Raw genomic sequence first — 24,495 nt, 5'->3', positions numbered from 1 at the left:
GACATTTTAACAATATTTGTTCTTCCTATCCAGGAGCATGGAATCTTTTTCCATTTTTTTTTTTTTTTTTTGTGTGTGTGTGTGTCTTCTTCAATTTCTTTCATAAGCTTTCTATAGTTTTCAGTGTATAGATTTTTCACCTCTTTGGTTAGATTTATTCTTAGGCATTTTATGGCTTTTGGTGCAATTGTAAATGGGATCGATTCCTTGATTTCTCTTTCTGTTGCTTCATTATTGGTGTATAAGAATGCAGCCAATTTCTGTGCATTGACTTTATATCCTGCTACTGCTGAATTCATGAATCAGTTCTAGAAGTTTTTTGGTGGAATCTTTCGGGTTTTCCGTATACAGTATCATGTCTCTTCTGCGAAGAGTGAAAGTTTGACCTCCTCTTGGCCAATTTGGATACGTTTTATTTCTTTGTGTTGTCTGATTGCTGAGGTTAAGACTTCCAATACTATGTTGAATAACAGTGGCGAGAGTGGACATCCCTGTCTTGTTCCTGACCTTAGGGGGAAAGCTCTCAGTTTTTCCCCATTGAGGATGATATTAGCATTGGGTCATTCATATATGGTTTTTATGATCTTGAGGTATGCTCCTTCTACCCCTACTTCCTTGAGGGATTTTATCAAGAAAGGATGCTGTATTTTGTCAAATGCTTTCTCTACATCTCTTGAGAGGATCATGTGGTTCTTGTCCTTTCTTTTATTGATGTGATGAATCACATTGATTGTTTTGCGGATATTGAACCAGCCCCTGCATCCCAGGTATAAATCCCACTTGGTCATGGTGAATAATTTTTTTAATGTATTGTTGGGTCCGGTTGGCTAATATCTTGCTGAGGATTTTTGTATCCATAATCATCAGGGAAATTGGTCTATAGTTCTCTTTTTCAGTGGGATTTTGGTCTGGTTTTAGAACCAAGGTAATGCTGGCTTCATAGAAAGAGTTTGGAAGTTTTCCTTCCATTTCCATTTTTTGGAACAGCTTCAAGAGGATAGGTGTTAATTCTTCCTTAAATGTTTGGTAGAATTCCCCTGGAAAGCCATCTGGCCCTGGACTCTTGTTGTGGGGAGTTTTTTAATTATTAATTCAATTTCTCTACTGGTTATGGGTCTGTTCAAATTTTCTATTTCTTCCTGTTTCAGTTTTGGTAGTTTATATATTTCTAGGAATTTGTCCATTTCTCCCAGATTGCCCATTTTATTGGTGTATAATTGCTCATACTCTTCTCTTATTATTGCTTTTGTTTCTGCTGTGTTGGTTGTGATCTCTCCTCTTTCATTCTTGATTTTATTTATGTGGGTCCTTTCCTTTTTCTTTTTGATCAAACTGGCTAGTGCTTTATCAATTTTGTTAATTCTTTCAAAGACCCAGCTTCTGGTTTCATTGATCTGTTCTATTGTGGTTTCGTTGTTGTTGTTTGTTTGTTTCGATAGCATTGATTTCGGCTCTGATCTTTATTATTTCCTGTCTTCTGCTTGTTTGGGGTTTTATTTGCTGTTCTTTTTCTAACTCTTCAAGGTGTAAGGTTAGGTTGTGTATCTGAGACCTTCTTTCCTTCTTTAGGAAGGCCTAGATTGCTATATACTTCCCTCTTATGACTGACTTTGCTCTGTCCCAGAGTTTCCTTGGCTTCCCTGCACTTTTTAATTTCCCCTTTAACTTCTTGGTTAGCCCATTCATTCTTTAGTAGGGAGTTCTTTAGTCTCCAAGTATTTGTTATCTTTCCAAATCTTTTCTCGTTGTTGATTTCGAGTTTCATAGTGCTGTTGTCTGAAAATATGCACAGTGTGATCTCGATCTTTTTGTACTCCTTGAGGGCTGATTTGTGACCCAGTATGTGATCGATTTTGGAGAACCTTCCATGTGGACTGGAGAGAATGTATATTCTGCTGTTTCAGTGTGAAATGTTCTCAATATATCTGTTAAGTCCATCTTGACCAAGAACAATTCTAAGAAAAGGCTACAAGCAGAGTTTGTTAATCACCTTCATAGAAAAAGCCACCACAGTTCATCCAATCATGCTTTAAATTTCTGCTTACCTCAGCCACTTCCAGAAGGTTAGGACTTCTGGATTCCATTGTTACTTGGGCTTTTATGTCTCTGTAGCCTCACAATCTCCTCATCTGACCCAGTCTGCCACCACTTCTCTGCCTCTCAAACCCTTCCACTCTTACATCTGGAACTTAGAGGCTGTTATGAGCCAAATTCCTTTCATCACAACATTTACTCCAAGGGCAGAGGTTCTTTTCCCTTCTCTTTCTAATGGAATCTGGCCATTGTCTAACAGCACTACTTCTCCAACAGCCTTCACTACCAACAACAATGTTTTTCTATGGCTCCCTACTACCCTAGGGCCTGGACATGTGGTGTTATTTAACTTGCTCCTCTTGGTTATTTCCACATAATTTCTCATCCTTTCTTCTTCAAACACGCAGACTCCTTTGAGCCACATCTATCAGGTAGCACCATCAACTATCCCTCCTTGTTTTACTCGTGTAATAAGTATTCAATTAGGCCTCCACATATATTGAAAATATTAGCACCCAGCTCACTGCCTTTCTTGCCAAAATTAATCCTTCCCCTGTCATCACTCTTGGCAGCTTCAACATCTAACAAGATAATCCATTCATCACTTTAGCTTCTCATTTCCAACAATCTTTCCTTCACTTCACCTTAGCCATCAACTCTCATGATCTTAACAACCTAGATCTCATAATCTCCATCTCCATAATTCTATTACTTCCACTATCTTGACTTGAAGCATTGTACTCTCTGAACATCTGCTCTGTCTTTCTAATTCACATATTCTAACACCTTCCCATTCCAACAATTCTTTGATCTTTATTGGGACTTCCACTCCATTGACGTTAACACACCTATCAGTCCCCCTAATGTAATGGGCTTACATTCTTTTTTACCCAGTTAGATTCTGTGGATCACACAGGTTCTATGGGTCACAATCAGAGAGAGGTGGGTATTTCTGCCTCGGGGTCTCTGATGAAACTGTAGTCAAGACCGTGGTCATCTGAAGGCTTGACTGGGGCTATAGGATCTGCTTCTAAGTTGGCTCAACCACATGGCTGCCGGCAAGAGTCTTCAGTTCCTCACCACGTGGACCTCTTCATATGCTGTTTGTCTTCACCAAGGGCAACTGACTTTGTCCAAAGGAAAGAATCCAATGGTGAGAAGAAGAGGAGGCCGCAATACCTTTTATGACTGAGTCTCAGAAGACACACACTGCTACTTCTACTATATTGTTAGAAAACAAGTCATTAACTCCATTGTACGCTGAAAAGGAGGAAAATTATACTCCACCTTTTGAAGGGAGAATAGCAAAGATCCCATGTTCATATTTTTACATACCGTGATGCGACAATGTGCATATGTTATGTGTTCGTAGGGAGAGGGTGGCAGGTGAAGGAGCAGGTAGGATCATGAGTTCCTTTTACAAATAGAAGCTGTGTATCTTTTTAGGATAAAATGACAAAACTATATTGCATACTTTCAAACTGCTTCCATTGTTTAAAATTGTTCAATTGTTTGTTGACTAAAACCACCAGTGGATGCACATGCCCATTTCATTATGTGTCTAAAAATAAGCTTTCTAGTCTGTCCTAGATCTAAACACGTAGTTTCAGGCCAAACATGTTCTTTTCATCTTCACAATATGGATATGACTTATTTGGGGCTCTATTTTAGAACCACCTAGAAAATGGATCCAATCTCCCACGTGATCTATGGAACACAACGTTCAAAGGCAACGAATACAAATTAATCCGTACCAATTATCCTGCTTGTTCAGGCACTGAGCACCCCTGAAACTCTCCCCTACCCAGGTGTTTTTCGGATTCCCCAGGGGTAGTAACATCTCATGTCTCCTCAGCGTTAAGTGCTCTCTTGCTCCCCGGCTCCAGCATTGTACCGAGGTAACTGGTCCCTGACTATAGGCAAGAGGCCCCAAGAGAAATACTGCTTCACCACACATCAGGTCTCCACTGATGGCTTCTCTAAACGCTGGGAGTACCAAAGCTGCACTGTGATCTATGGCACTGTTTGGACCCTGAAACTCATAAATATTTCATGAACACGTGTCCTTTACTTTCTGGCTTTACCACCTGCGGTAGGTGGTAATACTGTTCAGGAAATATTTATGTACTTCCCCCTCCCTCATGACAGGAGAATATGCCCCCCACCCATTGCTGTTTGTCTCTGCCATGTGCCTTGCTTTGACCTCATGGTGGATGGAAGGTACTTCCCTACCTCTGGCTCTTGAGCTCAGTCATGTAACGTGTTTTTGTTAAAAGGATGTCAGTGTGTATGACGTCACGGAAGCTTGAAATGTGAGCGGCATTTTAGAGTGGCACGTGTGCAGATCTTATGTGGCAATAGCCAATTTATAACTTCTTCTGTGATCTGAAAGTTAGTCTCTCAGGGCGCCTGGGTGGCGCAGTCGGTTAAGCGTCCGACTTCAGCCAGGTCACGATCTCGTGGTCCGGGAGTTCGAGCCCCGCGTCGGGCTCTGGGCTGATGGCTCAGAGCCCGGAGCCTGTTTCCGATTCTGTGTCTCCCTCTCTCTCTGCCCCTCCCCCGTTCATGCTCTGTCTCTCTCTGTCCCAAAAATAAATAAACGTTGAAAAAAAAATTAAAAAAAAAAAAAATGAAAGTTAGTCTCTCAGGGGTGCCAGGGGGGTGGGTAGACACTAATCTGTCCCTTCCAATGTTTTGGCACACACTCTGTCCCCTTCAGACACTCCAGGACCAAAGTAATCAAAATGAAAGGACCTAAGTCCAGTTTGGGACTCAACTCAGGTATCTTGGTACATTTGATACTTAGCTGTCCTTGCTCTTTGTGAATCAGCTTGAAGCATTTCTTTAAAATGACATTTGGGGGCGCCTGGGTGGCGCAGTCAGTTAAGCGTCTGACTTCAGCCAGGTCACGATCTCGCGGTCCGTGAGTTCGAGCCCCGCGTCGGGCTCTGGGCTGATGGCTCAGAGCCTGGAGCCTGTTTCCGATTCTGTGTCTCCCTCTCTCTCTGCCCCTCCCCCGTTCATGCTCTGTCTCTCTCTGTCCCAAAAAATAAATAAACATTGAAAAAAAAATTAAAAAAAAAAAAAATGACATTTGGAATTAAAACTTCAGAACAACTTTTCACTACCACCTTCAAAAAGCACCTTTCCTATAGAGAGAAGTTTACTAGAGTTTTCTCTATTTAATTAGGCTCTCATGAATCATAGGATTTTCATATACGTGACCTCACCCTGCAGGGTCAGAGGTATCTTTGCTGGCAAATCTTTCACAAAGAAGGCATTTGTTTCAGGAACACACATTTAATTTAGATGAATTTTAACAGCCACAGTGCTTGATTCTGATGAAAATGTTTACTAGCAGCATCTCTGCTTTGGAACCATTTGTTTCTATTATTTTGACAGAAACAAAATTTGGTTGGTTGTTGTCTGGGATGTGAAGTGGTTTTGTAAGCATTTCAGCTTGATGCCCAGGCAGGCAGTCACAATAATTCTTCTCCAAATAAATGGGAACCACTGTTTTTCTATTCATTCCTTCAAGAAGAAAAGTTTAACCAGTGAAAGGATTTGCTAAACACGGCCTTACAAAAACCCTAAAGTGAATCTCAACAAAAGTTAGCACATTGTAAATATTTTGCAAAGGACTGAGCAATCTTTTCCTTCAATAAATAGTTGTCTGCACAGTAAAGAAATGAAAAATCCACAGACGAAAGCGTGTTGTTTCTTTTATAGTGGGGAACAGCAAATATTATTGAATTCGGCAGGACTTCACGGTACGCCTTATGAGTTATACGTAAGGTGGAAGGGGGGGTAAATTTCATGCCAACATATTAAGTGACATAGAAGTGACTTCTGTAATTAAATCATTTTTTTAATCATCAAAATTGAAAATAAGAGAAAACAACTTCTGAAGAAGTCCAGGGTCAATCAGCTAAATAAACTAAAGTCATTCAGTCAACTAGCATTGATTGGATTTTAGCAAGATGAAATTGACTTTGCTCCAACTCCACCCACTTCACGAACTAATTAAAAAAGCACATCAGCAACATCTTCAATCAGCTAAGCAAGATAAGTGGGCTTCAAAGCAATCAACTACAAAACTCTGTCAAGAATAGCAATAGATCCTCAAAGAACCTCCGAGAGCTTTCTGAAAGTTACTTGCGTCAATCGGAAGAACAAACCCTCACAAACAGGGGCTTGTGACTTGGGGGGACCCTTTTGGACAAGGTGGCTGGCAGATAAAAAAGAAAATCACACACCAGCAGGGCATATGTTAGCATCCAAGATCTCCGTCGACTTCGGCCCACCGAAATTTCCATCGAGCACGAGTGATAACAGTGATTGGATCAGAAGGTCTTGCAGGGTCATTGGACAAATCATTTAAAATGTCTAGAAAGGTACGAGCTCCTATAGGCCTTAAATGGAATAGAGGATTATTAGATTACCTTTTGCAAGGAGCACTGGCTGTGGGTCAGTAAAAGACCTTGCATTGTGAGTGTCCCACTCTCTCTCCCATCCAAAATACCACAGAATATTTTGTTCATTTTAGCATAGAGGAAAGAATAAAAGAAGCACTTTGAGTTCACTTAATGGCACAAGAAATGTTTTTCTTCTTTCTGTGTGTTTCCATTCTCAAAGTACAGGAAATCTAATTTCTTGATAAAAGATATCTAACTAGTCAAAGCTCTGTTCTATTGACGATCGTAGGTAACAGGTTCAGGAAAAATCTAAAAATAGAAATTTCTTCCCTTGCACTCTCCGATGAAGAAAAAAAAAGAAGAAGGAAAAAGGAAGGAGGGAGAAAAAAGAAAGAAAAGACACAGAATGACGTAAGAGACTGTCCACGACTAGTACGGTGTTAAGTTTTCTGGTCAACCTTTGGGTTGGTTGGGTGGTGATCTTTCTTTTCTCTCTCTGTCTTGCTCTCTCTCTCTCTCTCTATCATCAGTGACTTGTTTGTTTGTTTGTTTTGTTTTGTTTTTTATGGTCCAAGTCTCTATTCAGAATTTTTATTGCTTTATATGTGTGAAGATATTTTTAAACCTTTCAAAAAATAAATTTCTATGAAATACATGCATTCAGTGATTGCAGGGCTGCATGGGTGATAATTGGGACAGCTCAGGCAACAGGGAACAGTCAGCGTGTCTTAGAACACGAAGCATGCACCAGATAACCTGAAAGTACTTAAATATCATAAGAGCTGCTACAGCAGTACCAGGGAATCTGCTAAATATCAGTGCTGCCCTTCTTTTCTGTGACCGTATATAAACACTCTTGCCTTCAGAAACTCATATCTAGGGGCGCCTGGGTGGCGCAGTCGGTTGAGCGTCCGACTTCAGCTGGGTCATGATCTCGCGGTCCGTGAGTTCGAGCCCCGCGTCAGGCTCTGGGCTGATGGCTCAGAGCCTGGAGCCTGTTTCCGATTCTGTGTCTCCCTCTCTCTCTGCCCCTCCCCCCGTTCGTGCTCTGTCTCTCTCTGTCCCAAAAATAAATAAACGTTGAAAAAAAAAATTAAAAAAAAAAAAAAAGAAACTCATATCTAGGAACCAAGACATTTAAAACATATACTGCATTTTTGAGCTGGAAGATAGTAAAGATTGGGAAGCCCAAATCCTGGTTTTAGAACAAAGAGGAGTGACATATTCCCACTTACATAGCTCTTTGTAGCAGAGTTCAGGCTAGATCTAGTATCTTCTAAACTGCATGGTATTATTTTCCAACAACATCAAGCAGAGAGTACTTATTACACTAAGTAGATTTCCTATCATGTTGGTGAATAGCTGGGGGAAAATCAATTTCAGGTCATCGATCAGAGAGTTAAAAGTCTTACTTAAGGTGTGAAATGTTACTGGTTCTCATGAAAACACAAATTTCCCTTAGGTCCCACTCCTCCATCAAGGCGGTTGGACAGATAACAATAACGATGGGCATCTTATACCAAAAGAGCTCGGAAACGAAGAAAAAGCAATGTTTTCACAGGTCTGCTTTGTGGAAATGCTGTAGGAAGTCAACCAGTGAACTGCATCCCTCTCCAGCTCTGTTCTTCAAGAAGCACGATAGTATTTTAGGAAGAGCATCGTCTTTGGAGGCAGGTGGATCTCATCTCTTCCCAGCCAATTCCTGGCTAATAGCCTTCTCAAAGTTTTCTAAGTGTTTCCCAGCATCCTGTCTCCCATGTCGTCCAGAACAAATCCTCCAGTTTCCTTTTGGTTTTCCTGTGCTGCTGAAATACTCATGATAGCACACCTCTTCTGGGCAGGTACTTTTCACAACAAACCCTACTGCCTCCTCCCTGGTCTAACAGTGAACTTACGACGGCTCACCCAATTCCCCATATCACAGTTGGGAAAGGATTAGGGAAGATGTGGTTTACCCCAAATGAATTGAAGTTTAGGGTGACAGGGAATAACTCCCAACCGCAACCATCCCCGTTCCCAGATTTCTCATTAGATCTCCTTAATTCGGTCAACACTCTGCCTGTCTCCAGCTTGTTTCTTTGTGCAGCGACCCAATCCTTCTCACCACTCAAATACTCTAAACACTCCCATGGCTTAACTTTATTTCACCACTTAAGGCCTTAAAGAAGAAAATGTCCTCTCTGCTAGTCCCAGGGGGAGCGTCTGTCCAGCCCTGGAACTTCCTCCTTTCAGGAGGACTGACAGTGATCAACCTTCCATCCAGGACAAAGTTGCCACCCGATGCATGTGACCTGGTGTCATAGTTCAGACGTGGCATTCACGAGAGTCAAAAGGGTATTTCCCAAAGTCTGGCATATTCAATTTCAACACCACATGTAGGACAAGAGTCACTCATTCCCAGTTGCTAAGACTAGCCCAGTTTTTTTTCCCTTCCCCAAAGTATGTCTTCCAAATTAAAACATGAAAATATGGCAATTTGTGTATCATTTCTGTCATGGTCTGGCCTCACGTTCTGATTTCCTGTGAGCAAGTTTTGGTGCTCTGTGTGTGTGTGTGTGGGTGGGTGTGCATGGATCTAATAAAAAGGGAAACAAATTGAAGGGATCCAAAGACAAATCATAGCCTGACCCTGAAAATAAGAAACTTCTTAGAAACCTGTAAGTGATAAGGTTTCAGCTTGAAAAAACTGTTTTTGCCTCCAGTCCTCATGGGGGTATAGAGCAGTGTTTGTGGCTATTGTTAATCACAGTTGGATTAGTAGGATGAAACACTAGTTTGAAACATCCAAACGAAGTAAACGGACATCAGATACTAAATCTCAAGTGATAGTTCTTGGGAAAAAAATAAAGCAAAATACGGCTAAGCTTGTAGGACATGAAGGTAAAGAGCTACCATTTCTTAAGTGCCTATTACTGTGCATCTGGCCCTGTACCAATGATTTACTTCCACGTGGCAACCTTAAATGTTAGACCATTCCTATTTTACATATGAGGAAAGCATGTAATTTGCTTAAGACTTAGGCAGTAAAGAGCGGAACTGGAACTCGTATCCTGTCTATTTGATACAAAACCCAATGATCTTTCTAATAGCCCTCAACACGCTCTTCCATTTGCCTGACACCCGGGCAGACGATACATGATGATAAAGATGGCAATACTAAAGATGAGAAAAAATGAAGAAAACGAAGAGGTCAAGGAGTTTTAATAGCTTTTGGATGATTCACATACTTAGCGTGAGTATACGTACTAAGGGTAATGACAGAGTATTTCTTCTTTCCTTGCATTTCAATGCAGTGAAAACAAATCATGAGGCTTTGTTAATTCACCCATGCAAGTAACCTGGGCAGCAGTGATTGAGAACCTATAATGTGGCAGGCATGCCTATATGCATGAAGATATAGACAAGAAAATTAAAGATTTTTTTCTATTATTTCCAAGATTCTGTTGATCGTATAGTCTAGTAGGGAAACCGACAAGAAAATCAATAAGCTCTCTGCATTGCTAAAAGCACTCTAGACAAGGTAGGCAAGGGGTGATAGGAGAAGTGACTTAGTGACTCAGACTCATAGGATAAAGAAGTACTCCATTAGGCGCTGACTCAGGATCCTGAAAAACGAGTAGGCATTAACTAGGTCGACAAGGTATATAAGGAGAGGAAACAGCATAGGTAAGGCACTGAAGTGTGGCAAAGCTTGGTGTATCTGGAAAATTGTAAATAGGTCTCTTTGAAACTTGGATAAGTGACACTTGTACTCTAAGGTTTAGTCTCTTCACGGGTGTGTTAGAAACCATCAAGGTATCTTCTCTGTGCAAGTGGATGGTTTGTTTGAGCGAAGCAGATTCACACTTAGCAGAGTTCTTGGTCCTTGGCAAAGTCTTCGTTAATGTGAGCTTTTGTTATGGAGAAGGTTGCAGACATTGGTGGATTATGGTTTGGGTTAACAGTCACAGAAATCCTCTGGGTCAAACTGACGTAAACAATGGAGGAGATTTCTGGGCTTCCGATAGGAAAAACGCAGAAGCAGGCCAAGCCTCAGGCACGGTTCAGTCAGAGGCACAGCTAGTGGAAAGCTGGGAAACGTTTGACAACCAGCTCCAGGGGAGAAAGGAAGGAGGAGGAGGAGGAAGAAAGAGGAGGAAAGAGAGAAGGAGAAAAAGAAACAGCAGGCCTCACTTTCAGTGTTTGCCCATGATTATGGTGTAAACACTACCACAGTGGCCAGTTGCAAGCTCTATGCCCAACGGGAGGCTTGAGCTCACATGCTCCACTGTCTGAGCCGGCCAGGCGCCTCACAGGCTTCCTACAACTTTAACAATCAGCTCTCAGGAGCTGGTCTGTACAAACCGGCTCCAGTACACCCTTGGATACGGCTCTGTTTCTTCGAGATTCTCTTGATCTATGTGTCTGCCATCTTCATCCGGAGGCTGACTTCTCTCATGATTCCAAAATGGCTGCCAGAGCAAAAGTTGCCCTTTTTTGTTCACGTGGGGGGGGGGGGCGGGAGGTCAAGAAGGATGGCTTCCCATACTATGGGTAAGAAGTCTCAAGTTTCACCCTGAATGGACCTCTCTGGAGCAGCCATTGGTTCAGACCCACGAGGATAATATAGCTAGGGATGGGTCAGTCCCACCCTAATGACATCAAGAGAAAACCTGGATCCTCAACAGATCTCTGTCGGGTGCTATCAGGAGGAGACCCCAGGGGGAGTGAATGCCACGCGAGCTACCGGAGTTTATACCTGGGGAGTTTATACCTCATTATGAGGAAGTTGCCCCCGGGGAGGCAAATCATTGAAAAATGAGTCTTTTAACATCAGATGCCTATCCTTATTTAACAAGCTAGCTCTGCTTTTACTATCGCGGCAGATGACATCAGGGAAAATTGTGTAGTACGTTAGCCTAAGTTTTAACTTCATATATTTTATAAACAGTCGGGACCTAACTTATAAAGAGGCAATTTACAAGGATCTTCTCATTTTGCAAATGAAAATTTGTTTTGATTCTCTAAGTTCCTGGCCATTTTGAGGAGGGGAAAAAAAAAAAACGAACTCAATTAAACCTTGACTGAATGGTAAATGAGGTGGTGATTCTATTATGTCATCCACAAGATAATGCATAAGCAAGAGCGACCTCCAGGGCAATTAGCCCCCTGAGAGATTCTAGTATTTCATTAAGTCACAGAAATAAATTCTGAGCAATTGAAAGAATAAGAGGTCTATTCATTGTAATGTTCTTTCGCCCAAATTAAAAAAAAAAAAAAAAATTGTTGTGCATGTGTGTCTTTTTGCCTTTTTCTTTTCAAGTATTTCTTGAACTTCTTCGCAACTTTTCAGCCCGGCACATTTTGCCTCGGGCTGATTTTAAATTATGCTAATTGGAAGAGGGAAAAATGCTGGTAATGGAATAAAACGGAACGCTATTTCTTATAGCATCTGGTGCAATCTGAGCCATTTAAAAGTGCATCTTACGGAATAGAGCTCTGAATAAGCAATGCCAGTCTGATTACAAACAACATGGGTCTCATTAGAATCCGTCAATCTGATTGCTAGGTAGTGACATACTGCAGATTACTAGGCCATAATTGCCTCTTACATATTATGTGTATAATATATAGTTTCTCTGGTGTATGTTTAAGCCACTTTCTCTCATGGCTATCTTTTCCAGCTCTACACAAAGCAATGACTATGTTCTACTAAGTTGATTTTAACTGGGTCCTTAGGTCCTAATTCTATTTTCTCCTAAGTATTCATCAAGTTTTCTACAACAGCACTGTAAACAAAGAATTATGTTCAGGGCGATCGCCAGAAACAAGATATGTCAGGGGTCTATTACCCATTCAACGGGGAGCCGTCCATGGCTGAAGGCACTTCCTCCAAAGGGAAGGGTGAACTAACTGAGGCCAGAGCCCACGGTGTAGCTACACGTCTTAGGTTGGTGATTGAAGCGTGTCATGCATTTTTGCTTTGCCAAAATCTCTTTGGTTCTTTACTAGGACTAGAAGAAGTCAGACATCTTAGCCCTGGTCATGAGTCCGGTGCAAATAGGTACTTGGAGTATGCCTTGGGTGGTGAAGGTAGAATGCGTGTGGTGGGTTGGGGATCAGGAAACTTGATCTAAAATCTGTACTTCAGGGGGTGCATCCCTTTGCTTTTCTCTCCTTCAGTCCTCATCTGAAATCCCAAAGGATAGACAGAGGACTTCCGTTCCAATGAGACATGAGGAGGGTTTCGTTTTCTTTTTTTTAAATTTTTTTTTTCAACGTTTTATTTATTTTTGGGACAGAGAGAGACAGAGCATGAATGGGGGAGGGGCAGAGAGAGAGGGAGACACAGAATCGGAAACAGGCTCCAGGCTCTGAGCCATCAGCCCAGAGCCCGACGCGGGGCTCGAACTCCCGGACCGCGAGATCGTGACCTGGCTGAAGTCGGACGCTCAACCGACTGCGCCACCCAGGCGCCCCTCGTTTTCAAATGTGTTTGGAAAATGCTACGTTAAATTGGCAAAACCAGTTTCTTCACAGCAGGACTTCTCAAAGCCCTCAATGTGCCAATGTGCTTTATGAATCTCCAAAAGAGGGTGATGGGATGCATCACGGTTTTCCCATCTTAATTGGCTGTAGAACCCTTCTTGCCCCAACCCGTACCATCCACTGAATAATATTCGTGAACGTCTTACCTGTCTAATGTTTTATCAAAATATGCGTTTTTCTCAGGGCACCTGGGTGGCTCAGTGGGTAAAGCGTCCCATTTCGGCTCAGGTCATGATCTCGCGGTCTATGAGTTAGAGCCCCGCGTCGGGCTCTGTGCTGACCGCTCGGAGCCTGGAGCCTGCTTCGCATTCTGTGTCTCCCTCTCTCTCTGCCCCTCCCCGGCTCGTGCTCTGTCTCTCTTTCTTGCTCAAAAATAAACAAACATTAAAAAATTAAAAAAAAAAAAACAACATATACTCTCGTGGTACATTTGGACCGCACAGACATTCACGTGACCTAACTGGCTTGCGTAGACACCCATGTTTGCAGCCCCTGCTTCTTACAGAACTGATGACACTGAATTCTTGCAAGACCCTGACCGAGTAGAGAATTCTTCCTCTCGTTTCAAAGGTGAGTAAACTTAGTTTCGGGGAGATGAAGTGATTTGCTCAAGGTCGCCAGAGGGAGTGGGCAGCCAAGGTAGAGTTCACGTTAAATCTGCGTACTTTGTGATTACGTGATGCTCAGGCTCCACTTTCGTTCATTTTTCTCTTGTGCGTGGGGCCGTCTTTTGTTTCTGTTTGGTTAATGGTCAGCCTCTCTGTCACACACTGTCATCAAAGTGAAGAATGGCTCTTGAGAAGTGCCACCATCCATGATTTTTATGCCTGGAACACAAACGTGATTATTACAGAAAATCACTACTTCCTCCCCCACTCCGTATCAGATAGTCGTATTTTAGTGATAATAGACGACACTCTGTTTTTTTTTTTTTATTTTTTTTAACGTTTTTATTTATTTTTGGGACAGAGAGAGACAGAGCATGAACGGGGGAGGGGCAGAGAGAGAGGGAGACACAGAATCGGAAACAGGCTCCAGGCTCTGAGCCGTCAGCCCAGAGCCCGACGCGGGGCTCGAACTCCCGGACCGCGAGATCATGACCTGGCTGAAGTCGGACGCTTAACCGACTGCGCCACCCAGGCGCCCCAAGACGACACTCTGTTTTTAAGTGAACAGTAGACTTTGGAGATCAATTCTTACAAAACACAGTGTGTAAGGTGAACACTGTATTTCGGTTACAGTTTCTTTCAACTAGAGCTTACCAAAAGAAAAAAAAAAATCAACAGGACAAACCGATCAAAAATAAGCCACCCGGCAACAGAAGGGGAAAACAGTGCTTAAGAAAGAATGTACTGGCACCAAGGGGCGCGCCTGAGTGGCTCAGTCGGTTAAGCACCGGACGCTTGGTTTCAGCTCAGGTCATGATTTCATGGTTTGTGAGTTCGAACTCTGGGTCAGGCTCTGTGCTAACAGGGTGAAGCCTGCTCGGGATTGTCTTCCCCCCTCTCTCTGCCCCTCTTCTACTTGCATTATCTCTCTCTCTCTCACTCTCTCTCCCTCTCTCAAAATAAATAAATATTTTAAAAGAAGAAGGCACGCTTACCTGCTAACAATGGCTTGTGGCATCAGTATCAAGCTGGAACATACCCGCCTGGAAAGCTGCTCAATCGGATTGAGTTTATCATACATGGGTCAGGGTGATGTAGAAGTTACAAGCAAATTGCTGGAGTCCAACTACTTGGGTTTAAATCCCAAATTCCAGCCCTAGCAGCAAGGTGGCCTTGAACTAATTGTCTGACCGATCTGGACGTTAGTATTTTCAACCATGAAATGAACGCATGAGGCCTTGCATCTCAGACACAGGCAGTTGCATTTAAACAAACAGAGCGTAATCCATGTCTGGCATGTAGGTAAGTGTTCAAAAATACTAAAGGGGATGGAACCCTGTAATCCTGAGCTTTAGCACCGGTTCTCAGGATGCTTCAGGAAGGACTTTAATTAAGGTCTTGCCCATCCGATCAATGTCCAGGGGTTAAGGTGTTAGGGTTTTGCACATTCTAGTCGTATCTAGTTGTATCGTTATTCGGAGGAAAAATAATGCTTCAAATCTCTTGCCCAGGATTAGGGGTTTTTCTATGTTCCCCACTCCCTTGCCTCATCCTAGGAGCACTGAGTGGCTAAGGCAATTAAAAACCTGAAAAGGCAGAAACTCTTGTATATAAACAGAAAGCTGTGACTGGAGAAAGCATGGAGATCTGTGTTATAGAAAGAAAAATGTTATCGCTGAAGTATCTGGGTAGACGAGGACAAGAATGCAAATGTGATAGCAAGTCTGAACATTGCTCATGCTTCTCTGCATTTCTGGGGAAATGAGCATTAGACACATTTATGGGAGAAAATCAAACGCTTATAGATGCACTTGACTTCCCCAGGAAGCCTTCCCTGACCTCCCGTTGGTGCACGGTGCTCCTTTGTACTTGTGGTAGAGACTGGCTAGCTGCTCAGCTGATTTAATTCCTCTTCCTGTGCACACAAGATTCTTATTTCCGGCCTCCAAACAGTAGCTTAGGCCCATGTGATGTTTGGGCCAATAAGATAAGAGAAGTAGAAATACAAGCCCTTTCCAAGCCTGGCCATAAAACAATCATCTACATTCTCTTAGGTGGTGTCCTTAGATGCCACAGATTGAAATGGCAGCCTCACAGGAGGAAAGGAGCTTGGATCCATGTCACTGTTTGCAAAGTTGCCAGAAAGATCCTCTGCATCCTCATCAGGCTATGATGATGTTTGCTAGAAACAACACTTCAGTGTGTTAAGCCCTGAAAATCTGGGGCCATTTATTACAGAAGCTAGCATTCATGACCCTAAATAATACAAACGTCTCATATGACACTACACTGAAATCGACCTCAAAATTATTTTTCAGATGACATGTGGCAATTTTGATGCCATTCTGCCAGCTCATTCTAGAAAACCTAGGGGAGACTATTGGTCACTGAGATGGCTAATTACGTGTCATCCTGAGTGGTCATGGAAGGGGGGTCCACATTAAACATTATTTCTGGATGTGTCTGTGAGGGTGTTTCTGGATGAGGATAGCACTTAAATTGGTAGATTCAATAGAATGCCCTCTCCGGTGTGGGTGGGCATCATCCAATATGTTGAGGGCCTGGATAGAATGATAGGCAGAGAAAGGCAGCATTCCCCTCTTGTTTTCTGCCTTAACTCTCTCAGATAGAACATCTCATCTTTTCCTGCCCGCAGATTGGGATTTACGCCTTTGGTGTGGCTGGTGCTTAGGCTGTTGGAGTTGAACGGAACTACCCCACTGAATTCCCTGGGTCTCCAGTTTGCAGATCATGGAACTTCTCAGCTTTCATAAATCCATGAGCCGAGTCCCCGTCAAACGTCTCTCTCCATGTATTTATAGATATAGATATATTTCTAATACAGTTGACTTTCTGTCTTGTTAAACAAGTGGGACAGAAAATACCAAGCCCAGTCAGTCTCACAAATATCTTATTGACTACATGTTAATATAGCTGAATCTCGAGGGATACTTAACTGAGAAAGAAACACAAAATAACCTGTTTTACATACCCCAGATTCTGTTTATTTCAAGATCTGTTTTAAAATGTCTCTGATAACACTAAACAGCATGCTCTCGTTCTCTGAAGCCAGCTGCTCTTAAGGGCTTTCATTAATACATTGTAATAAGTCTTGGGACTGATTTTCAATTAACAGGGGCTCAGCCAATTGATAGTTTGTTTAACGAAATGGTGTAATGAGGAGAACATTCACCCTTAAAACCATGACCCTTATTATTTTTGTATGCCACATTCATGGAGAAGTTGATGAAATTGATGGGCTTTCTCCCCATGAAAACACACACAGACATGTCACTATTAACATTGGGACCATCTTTTAGGGATACTCTTGGACCCCAATGCACTCTCAAGGATCCAGGAATAAAAGCTTCTGGTAAGGATGGGTAGCTGGTCACTTGGATCAGTAGCAAAGATGTTAGAGAGGGTATAGAACTGAGGATGTTACAGAAGACAGGTTATATCACTAAAAATGCTCTTGAGACTACCGTAGTCCCCTCTTATCCACAGGAGATACATTCTGAGAACCCCCAGTGGACATCTGAAACCATAGATAACATCGAACTCCGTATCTATGATGTTTTTCTTTCTGATGCATACAGGCCTGATGCATACAGGCCTATGAGAACGTTTTTCAAATGTTTATTTATTTATTTTGATAGAGAGAGAACACGAACAAGCGGGGGAGAGACAGAGGGAGAGGGAGGGAGAGAGTGAGAGAGAGAGCGAGCGAATCCCTAGCAGGCTTCATGCCGTCAGTGCAGAGCCTAACACGAGGCTCAGTCTCACCAACCGTGAGATCATGACCTCAGCTGACATCAAAAGTTGGACGCTCAACTGACTGAGCCACCCAGGTGTCCCTAAAAGTTTAATTTATAAATAAGGCACAGTAAGATATTAACACTAATAATAAAATAGAATGACATTATATATACAGTAACAAGAGTTATATGGATATGGTCTCTCATTCTCTCAAAATATCTTGTTTTCTAATAAAAATTTTTCTTTTAGTGTTTATTTATTTTGGGGAGAGAGAGAGACAGAACATGAGCGGGGGAGGGGCAGAGAGAAAGGGAGACACAGAATGCGAAGCAGGCTCCAGGCTCCGAGCGGTCAGCACAGAGCCCGACGCGGGGCTCGAACCCACGAACTGTGAGATCATGACCTGAGCCGAAGTCAGCCGCTCAACCAGCTGAGCCACCCAGGTGCCCTCTCTCGAAGTATCTTATTGTAGTACACTCACCCTTCTTCTTGTGATGATGTTGAGATTATAAAATACCTAGGTGACAAAGTGAGCTGGATGACATAGGCACTGACATAATATTAAGTTACTATTGACCTCCTGATGCTACACCAGAAGTTGGGTCATCTGCGCCCAGGCCATCTGAGACCACAGATGAAAGGAGGACTACTGTAATTACCATTTGCTGAGTTCTGGCTAGATCATCTGGTTAGACACTGTGCTAACGTTCTAATATATTTAGTCTTTATAAAAGTTTGTGATATTATAATTGCCACTCTACAAACCAGAAAATGGGCCCAGGAAGTTAAGAAATTCACCCTAGGTTGCATGGTAGGAGGGGACACTAAATTCCAACCAAAGTTCATTGTCTTAATTACATTGGGATAGGTGCAAAACTCATAGAACCTAAGTCCGATTTGCTAATGCGTGGTTCTCAAGGGCCAGGGCCATTTGGAAGTCAACGTTTTTTATCCTCTAACTAAGCACACTCAATTGGAATTCAAGACCTTGTGGGCTAACCAAAGGACAACCAAGAATTCATGGATTTAGAAACAGCATGCATGTTGACAAATTATTGAAAAGAGACAACTAGATTCCAGGTCTGTATACGGCAACTACTTTATTATTTTCAAATGCAAACTCTTTGCATTTAGTTTGCTATTTTACAATTTTACAAACTAGGTATAAAAGACCATAAATAAATGACATAAGTTATGTGTACCTAAAGTTCATGAAGGGAAGAAAAATACCTTGACAAAATAAAACAAAATAGAAAAATCTATGTCTAACTCAAGAGAGCGCTCAAATTTTGGAACATGTACGAACCAAGCAGTGTTCTGTTAATTTCCTTTATGGTATGAACTAAATTATAATAGGCCTTGTACATTCTAATTTTAACCACAGTCCTTGCATATTCCAACATACTTGGAGTGATACAAAAAATAAATGCACTCTTCAGTGTGTATCAACGCTTGATGTTTGGAGAATGTTAAGTGAAAATATTGCTTCTAGAACTTTCCTTGACTGGTCAGAATTTGCGTGTCTTCGGACCAACATTGAGGCTATACGCGTGTATGGATTAATACACATATCCTTCACAGATCGAATACAAGAGTTCTCAAAACATACACACCAGTAGTGTCGTGAACACAACCTGTCTCCAAAATCACTCTTTGAACACACCAGAACGTTTCCTCCATGACTGTTAAAAATAATTTGGGGCCGGCAGACACATGGTGAAGCTACTCGATTTGGTGCAGGGGAACAGCTTAATGCTGCCCTAATGGAAGATCTGAGCAAGATTCAGCATCTGAACTCACTAGGCCAGCACTCGCTTATGGGGCTAATCCAGTCCCCTGAAGTTGGCCTCCTGCCCTGACCTCTGGGGAAAGATGACCAGCTCAGAGATTCAACCTCATTTTTTTATACATATTTTTCAGGCATCAATGCATAGGCACATCCCTTTAAAAATATAGTAAAGTCCCCAAAAAGGGGTGAATTCACTTTGTCACTCTGGCATAGCTATGAGAATACAATGCCACACACCCTGTCAGAATGTAATAAATATTTATTGATGATGTTCTCTACTTCTTCAATAGCATAGGGTTCGGAATCTTTTTTTTTTTTTTCCCATTTTTCCCTGATTTGATGTTATAGCTTATGTAAACGGCCACAGTCTCTGCAACCGTAGCTGAGAATACGCAAGGCAGCCACTCAGATTGTGAAAAAATGGCAGTATGTTGGCTGGAGTTGGGTACACGTGTCCTATCAGAACTGAATCTTCACACACTGGACCTCAGATTCTAGAAGGCTAAGGACCATAAGAGTTAGCTGCATATGAATTAATTGTAGAACTCCTCCTCTAAACTGGGAACCTGAAATCACTTGAGGACATTTAATCCCAACTATGCCAACCTCAAGAGTCACCGGCATGTATTTTTCTGTGACATTGAGAGACAAAGTATTAACCCGGGACACATCATCTCAAAGCCGACACACGCGTCTACGTTCATCTCCGAAAGCGCATGGGTTGCATATATTTGTTCTCATTCAACGAGTCCATTTATGCAGGAAAACAAAGGCTACTTCTATTCCACTTGGGGTCACCAGACAAATTCCATCCCCTTCTCTCTCTCTCCATCAAGAAATTGGTGATTCAGATGGGAAGTTCAGTCCGCATTAATGATCTCGACGATGGGTCGTCACCCGCATGGATTTATATTCTAAAATTACCCCCCTGCTAAGGTGAAAATGCCTCCATCCAAAGCTGTCGAATTACTTATTAAGGTTAGTGTGGCAGTTACGGAACACACTTCTAGATACAGGGCATTGAACACTTCCGGGCTGTCTTTCTGAGGGGACGGGTGCGGTCTCCAGGCCCACTGTCGCACGCGGCTCGTAATCTCAGGACCGGTGGAAAAACCAGCACTCTCCGGGTGTAGCATTCCACAACATTCGCAGGCAGGTCTAAGCATGAGGTTAGACGCTCACGCGCACACACACCCGCGCACTCGCACACTCACACCTATGTACACACATCAAAAGAGATAGTCAGCTCATATTTAGTCTAGGAAAAAAATATATTTATATCACTGCAATGGCACACCCTGGGTAAAATGTGACTTCAGCAATGCATATCATAGGCAGCTCAAGGGAACTGGCTTTGTTTTGCGTAGTGGCACCTGACCTGGTGTCCGTCGTAAGACCTGTAGCCTTGGGTCACTTGCTGCCGCACCAATGCAGCAGTGACGCACAGGAATGAGATACGGAAATACATATAAATAAAACCACAAGGAGTTTAGGAACAAGGGCTCTGCGGAGTTGGTGCTGCGAGGCAGTCCGTTCCTCAGTGCAACGGGAGAACAGGTGCTGAGCCTCGCACGTTTGCTGTTTCTTTCACTGGGAAAGGAGACTGGAACGTCAGCCATTTGTTCTTTTCAGGTACGGGGGTTGTTTCATCAGGGTCTTTGCTCCAGAACTGGCAGAGGGGAAGCAGAAGAAACACATCTCGAAGGGACTGAGGAGGGTGTGTTCTGTTTTCTTCTGTGGGCTTTGTGATCGACAGGAAGGGCTGTGAGGCCAAGATAGCAGAATCTACTCCCTGTAGAGAAAGGAGCAAGATTTTAGACAAAACAGCAACCAATACGGCCAGCCAGTTGTCAGCCAACGTTACGGGCAAGAACAAAGCACGTAAGGGTCGGTGTGGCTCAGTAAGAAGCAGCTCAGGAGGGAGAGCATGAATTCCTGCTTTCCTCCTCTGAAACAGGACCACTACAGTAACAACAACAACAACAACAACAACAACAACAACAAAAGTGTTTATTAGTAGCTTAATTATAACAACTTGGGGAAGGGACTCGTCTTACTCCTATCACACGGATGAGGCCATTGAATCTCAGCAGAGCCGAGCAATCTGCTCACGGTCATGTCACACATGGCGAAGGAGCAAAGCGGGGATTCGAACCCACACAGTCTGAGTCTATAGCCATGCCTTATCCACTGGGCAAACAGCCTCTGTGAGATGAAAATTCTGACTTGTGATGATTCATTTGTGTAAGAGGAGAAAGGTAAAATGATGTGAAAGGCAAACTGTGTTACAGGTAGAGCCCCGGATACTAGCTCCCAGTATTTCCAAAAAGGGAAATTGTGTGTTGTGGGAACAGATCTGGAAAACGCCACAATCCGCCATTATTCAACGACATGATTGGCAAAAATGCAAACGAAGAAATAAAAATCACCGAACGTTTTTCTTACAAAGGAACTTCTAATGAAAGAGAGTATCTGGTAAAGGAGTCCTACGAGTTGCATGGACCAGGCACAGAGAGGGACCCTTTGGGCCGTGGCACGGGGAAACATTTGGTGTGCCAGTGAGAAAGGTTTTGGGGGCTCAAGCCCACCAAGAACTAATCAGTCACGACTGCCCCATCAGTCTAGCACTGGGCAGATCAGCGCGATGCAATGGAATCATCGTGGCTCTCCACTGTCCTCACAATTATCAACGCAAACCCGAATAAGCAGTTCCTCTTCTTTCTTTTGTGACAACTGACAATCAAGGTAGCTTTGGGGACTGTGTCTTCCACCACAACGGCGTGTTTGGCAGCGAATGACCTCAGGTATCGAGAGAGCGAGGATTAAGGCCGGAACGTATCTTCAAAGACAGTTTAGCTCGTTTTGTTAAACCAATCGTTTACATGCTGGTTTTGAACCTATGTGTGTTTGCCGTGTGTGAGATATAAATCCAGGTTAGTTTCTTTGAGGTCAATAACCATGATTTGGTCTTGTAGAGAACACTTCAGTCTATTTGGAGAGAGAGAAATAAAGTTTTCTTATAAAATACTCAGATAGAGATTACTTCTTAAGCAACTTAAAACTATACATGTGGGTACGGTTATAACTAGCAAGCCCTCCCTGCAAGAAGCCTCTTGTCAACATCATTCATTTTGACAATTATGGGGGGGGGAAGAAAGAAAGAGAAGGATTTGGATCTACTTTTCCAGCTGTGTCTTCTCTGGAAATTAGTACGTCTATCAAATGTAGTTCCTGAAACCTGACTGTGCAGAGACTTAATCAGGCAGGCATGTATTTACATGCAGGACAAGGAGAACAGGAGTATGACCTTAAGACTGTTGGAACACAACCAACGCCATATGGATAGGCACACTTTTGGAAGGTGATTTTGTTGTACTGCTAGAAATCCCACTCTTAGAGGAGAAAAAGGAGTCCCAAAACACTTCTGTTCCCTTTCAGTTCCCCAACCCTCTTCTTCACTAAATGCCTGGATATAAATACATGTTATGAAAATAGTTTGTAACAGGAAGTGGGCTATTTGGGGACTCACTGTGTATGTGAAAAGGGTTGGATGTTTGAAGTGACAAGGGTAGGAAATATGAAGGATTGTATCTAGCCGATGCCAGAATATTCTAGGGTGGAGAAAAATAAACGTTAGCTCCTTTGAATGGAGACAACCTCTTTATCATGGGGAAGTGTTTGGACAAAGACCAAAGCATGTGGTCTATGTGGCATCATGAGGGAAAGATGTGACTTTCACTGCATCTAAATAAACAAAGCATTGTTCCTCTGAATCCGTTATGAAGGCATCAAAGTGTCTTTACCATCCAGTTCCATTCGTTACAACGGGATCTGACTTGTGCATTTCATTTTTTTTTTCAATTATAAAACAATGTCACGAATTTCAAGGCTAAGCGACAAAGGAGTATTTGGTAGGTCTACAAAGGTAGGTGTACCTTTTGTACAGACACACGTTTAAATCACATCCTCACGAATCCATTTAAGGTGAAGCGGCTTTGCGGGCACGGCTCCTACCACTGAACTTCATTTCACCTCACTCCAGCATGTTGCAATGCAACATTTGGGTTCGCGAGTGAAAGACGGATGAGCAGCACCCGGGAAACCTTGGAGGAGGAAGAGCGCACCTTCCTTCCGTGAAGTCCAGCGCGTTCTACATAAGAGCGTGTCACGTACGCTTACGACAACGCCGTGTGTTAGGAAAGGTGTTATTATTGAAGTTATCACCATCTCTAATTTACAGGTGGAGGATCTGAGTTATAAAGAAACATGGACTGAATTTCCCAGTGTCAACATCTCAGCTGGCTTTCGAATCCATAGCTGTCTGGACGCCAGAGCCTGGCTCCGTGCCCTGGGAAACAATGCAACCTTCCCACTGTCCTCCTGTTTCTCTTCTAGAATGTGTAACTTCGCAGAAGCAGTGAGGTTTCACTTTTACAGCTACCGGATATTATTGTGGGCACTCGGAGGGCCCTCCGTTGGCCTTTCCACTGGCCTGGACTCTACCTCCTATGCTGTTTTAAAATGAAGATTCGGAAGGCAACCTTTGAACGTCGTAAGATTTCACGTCCCACCTTGCAATCCTTGCCTGATGAGCTCACGTACACAGATACGTGCTGAGAAAACAACACAACGACGGCCGCACAGTGTCCAGCATTAACTCGTTAGGGTATCTGAGAGCTGACACGTTCTCTTTTTAGAAACGTTCTGCTTTGAGTATGTTCAGCGTTTAGAAAAATAGCTCAAGTCTTAAGCTGCTGCCTCGAGGAAAGCAAGACTTCTAATTATTCGGTGTATGCAAGGAAACACTCTTGACTTACAAGATAATGTCATAATGCCACCTTATTTGAATTGCACCGTGGAGATTGAAAACAAAATACTCCACAGATTCCCTGAAGGAAAAAAATAAACATATACATTTTTTATTTTTTTTCCAGCAAGCAAATAACCCCACCTACATTGTCAACTTTGAACATGAATATCCGGAACTCTCAGGGTTCAGCAAAAGTGGTGATGAAACAGAAATTGTTGGAGTAGTTTAAAAAAAAGAAAAAAGAAAGAAAGAAAGAAAGAAATTTCACATTCCTTCTGAAGAGAAAAGCTTTTACAACCAGCGTGGCAAAAAGGTTTTTACTAAACTGTCATGATTTGACAGCATCAGATTGAACATGCCTTTTGCTCTATAAGAAATAGCTTTCAGCATAAAACCAAGGGTGGGGGGGCGGGGGGAGGAAGGTCATTAAAATCAACCAAGTTTTTGTTTAAAAGCGCAAATGGAAGCGTTTAAGAAGTTAAAATCTGTCCAGGCAAAAAGAGTTAGGTCGTTTGTTTCTGACAATACACAAAGCCATTTAATTCACGTTTC

General features: G+C 42.6%; 1 protein-coding gene across 3 annotated transcripts in view; it reads right to left on the bottom strand.

Annotated features, from left to right (window-relative positions):
• Nucleotides 1-18,418: 18,418 nt before the first annotated feature.
• EPHA4 (EPH receptor A4) overlaps nt 18,419-24,495 on the bottom strand; it is a 150,903-nt gene continuing 144,826 nt past the window's right edge. For all 3 annotated transcript variants that reach the window (XR_005783253.1, XR_005783254.1, XM_040450893.1), the window contains one exon: nt 18,419-20,925. Coding sequence is in view for 1 of the 3 variants with exons in the window: in XM_040450893.1 (XP_040306827.1) it covers nt 20,919-20,925 (7 nt within the window). In the remaining 2 variants the exon portion in view is untranslated. The remainder of the gene's footprint in view (nt 20,926-24,495) is intronic.

This window comes from Herpailurus yagouaroundi, unplaced genomic scaffold (assembly GCF_014898765.1).
Source record: "Herpailurus yagouaroundi ecotype Mexico unplaced genomic scaffold, PumYag 202, whole genome shotgun sequence".
Taxonomy (NCBI): domain Eukaryota; kingdom Metazoa; phylum Chordata; class Mammalia; order Carnivora; family Felidae; genus Herpailurus; species Herpailurus yagouaroundi.
Note: the sequence above shows the minus strand (reverse complement) of the source record. Positions and strands in the feature narration are given on the sequence as shown.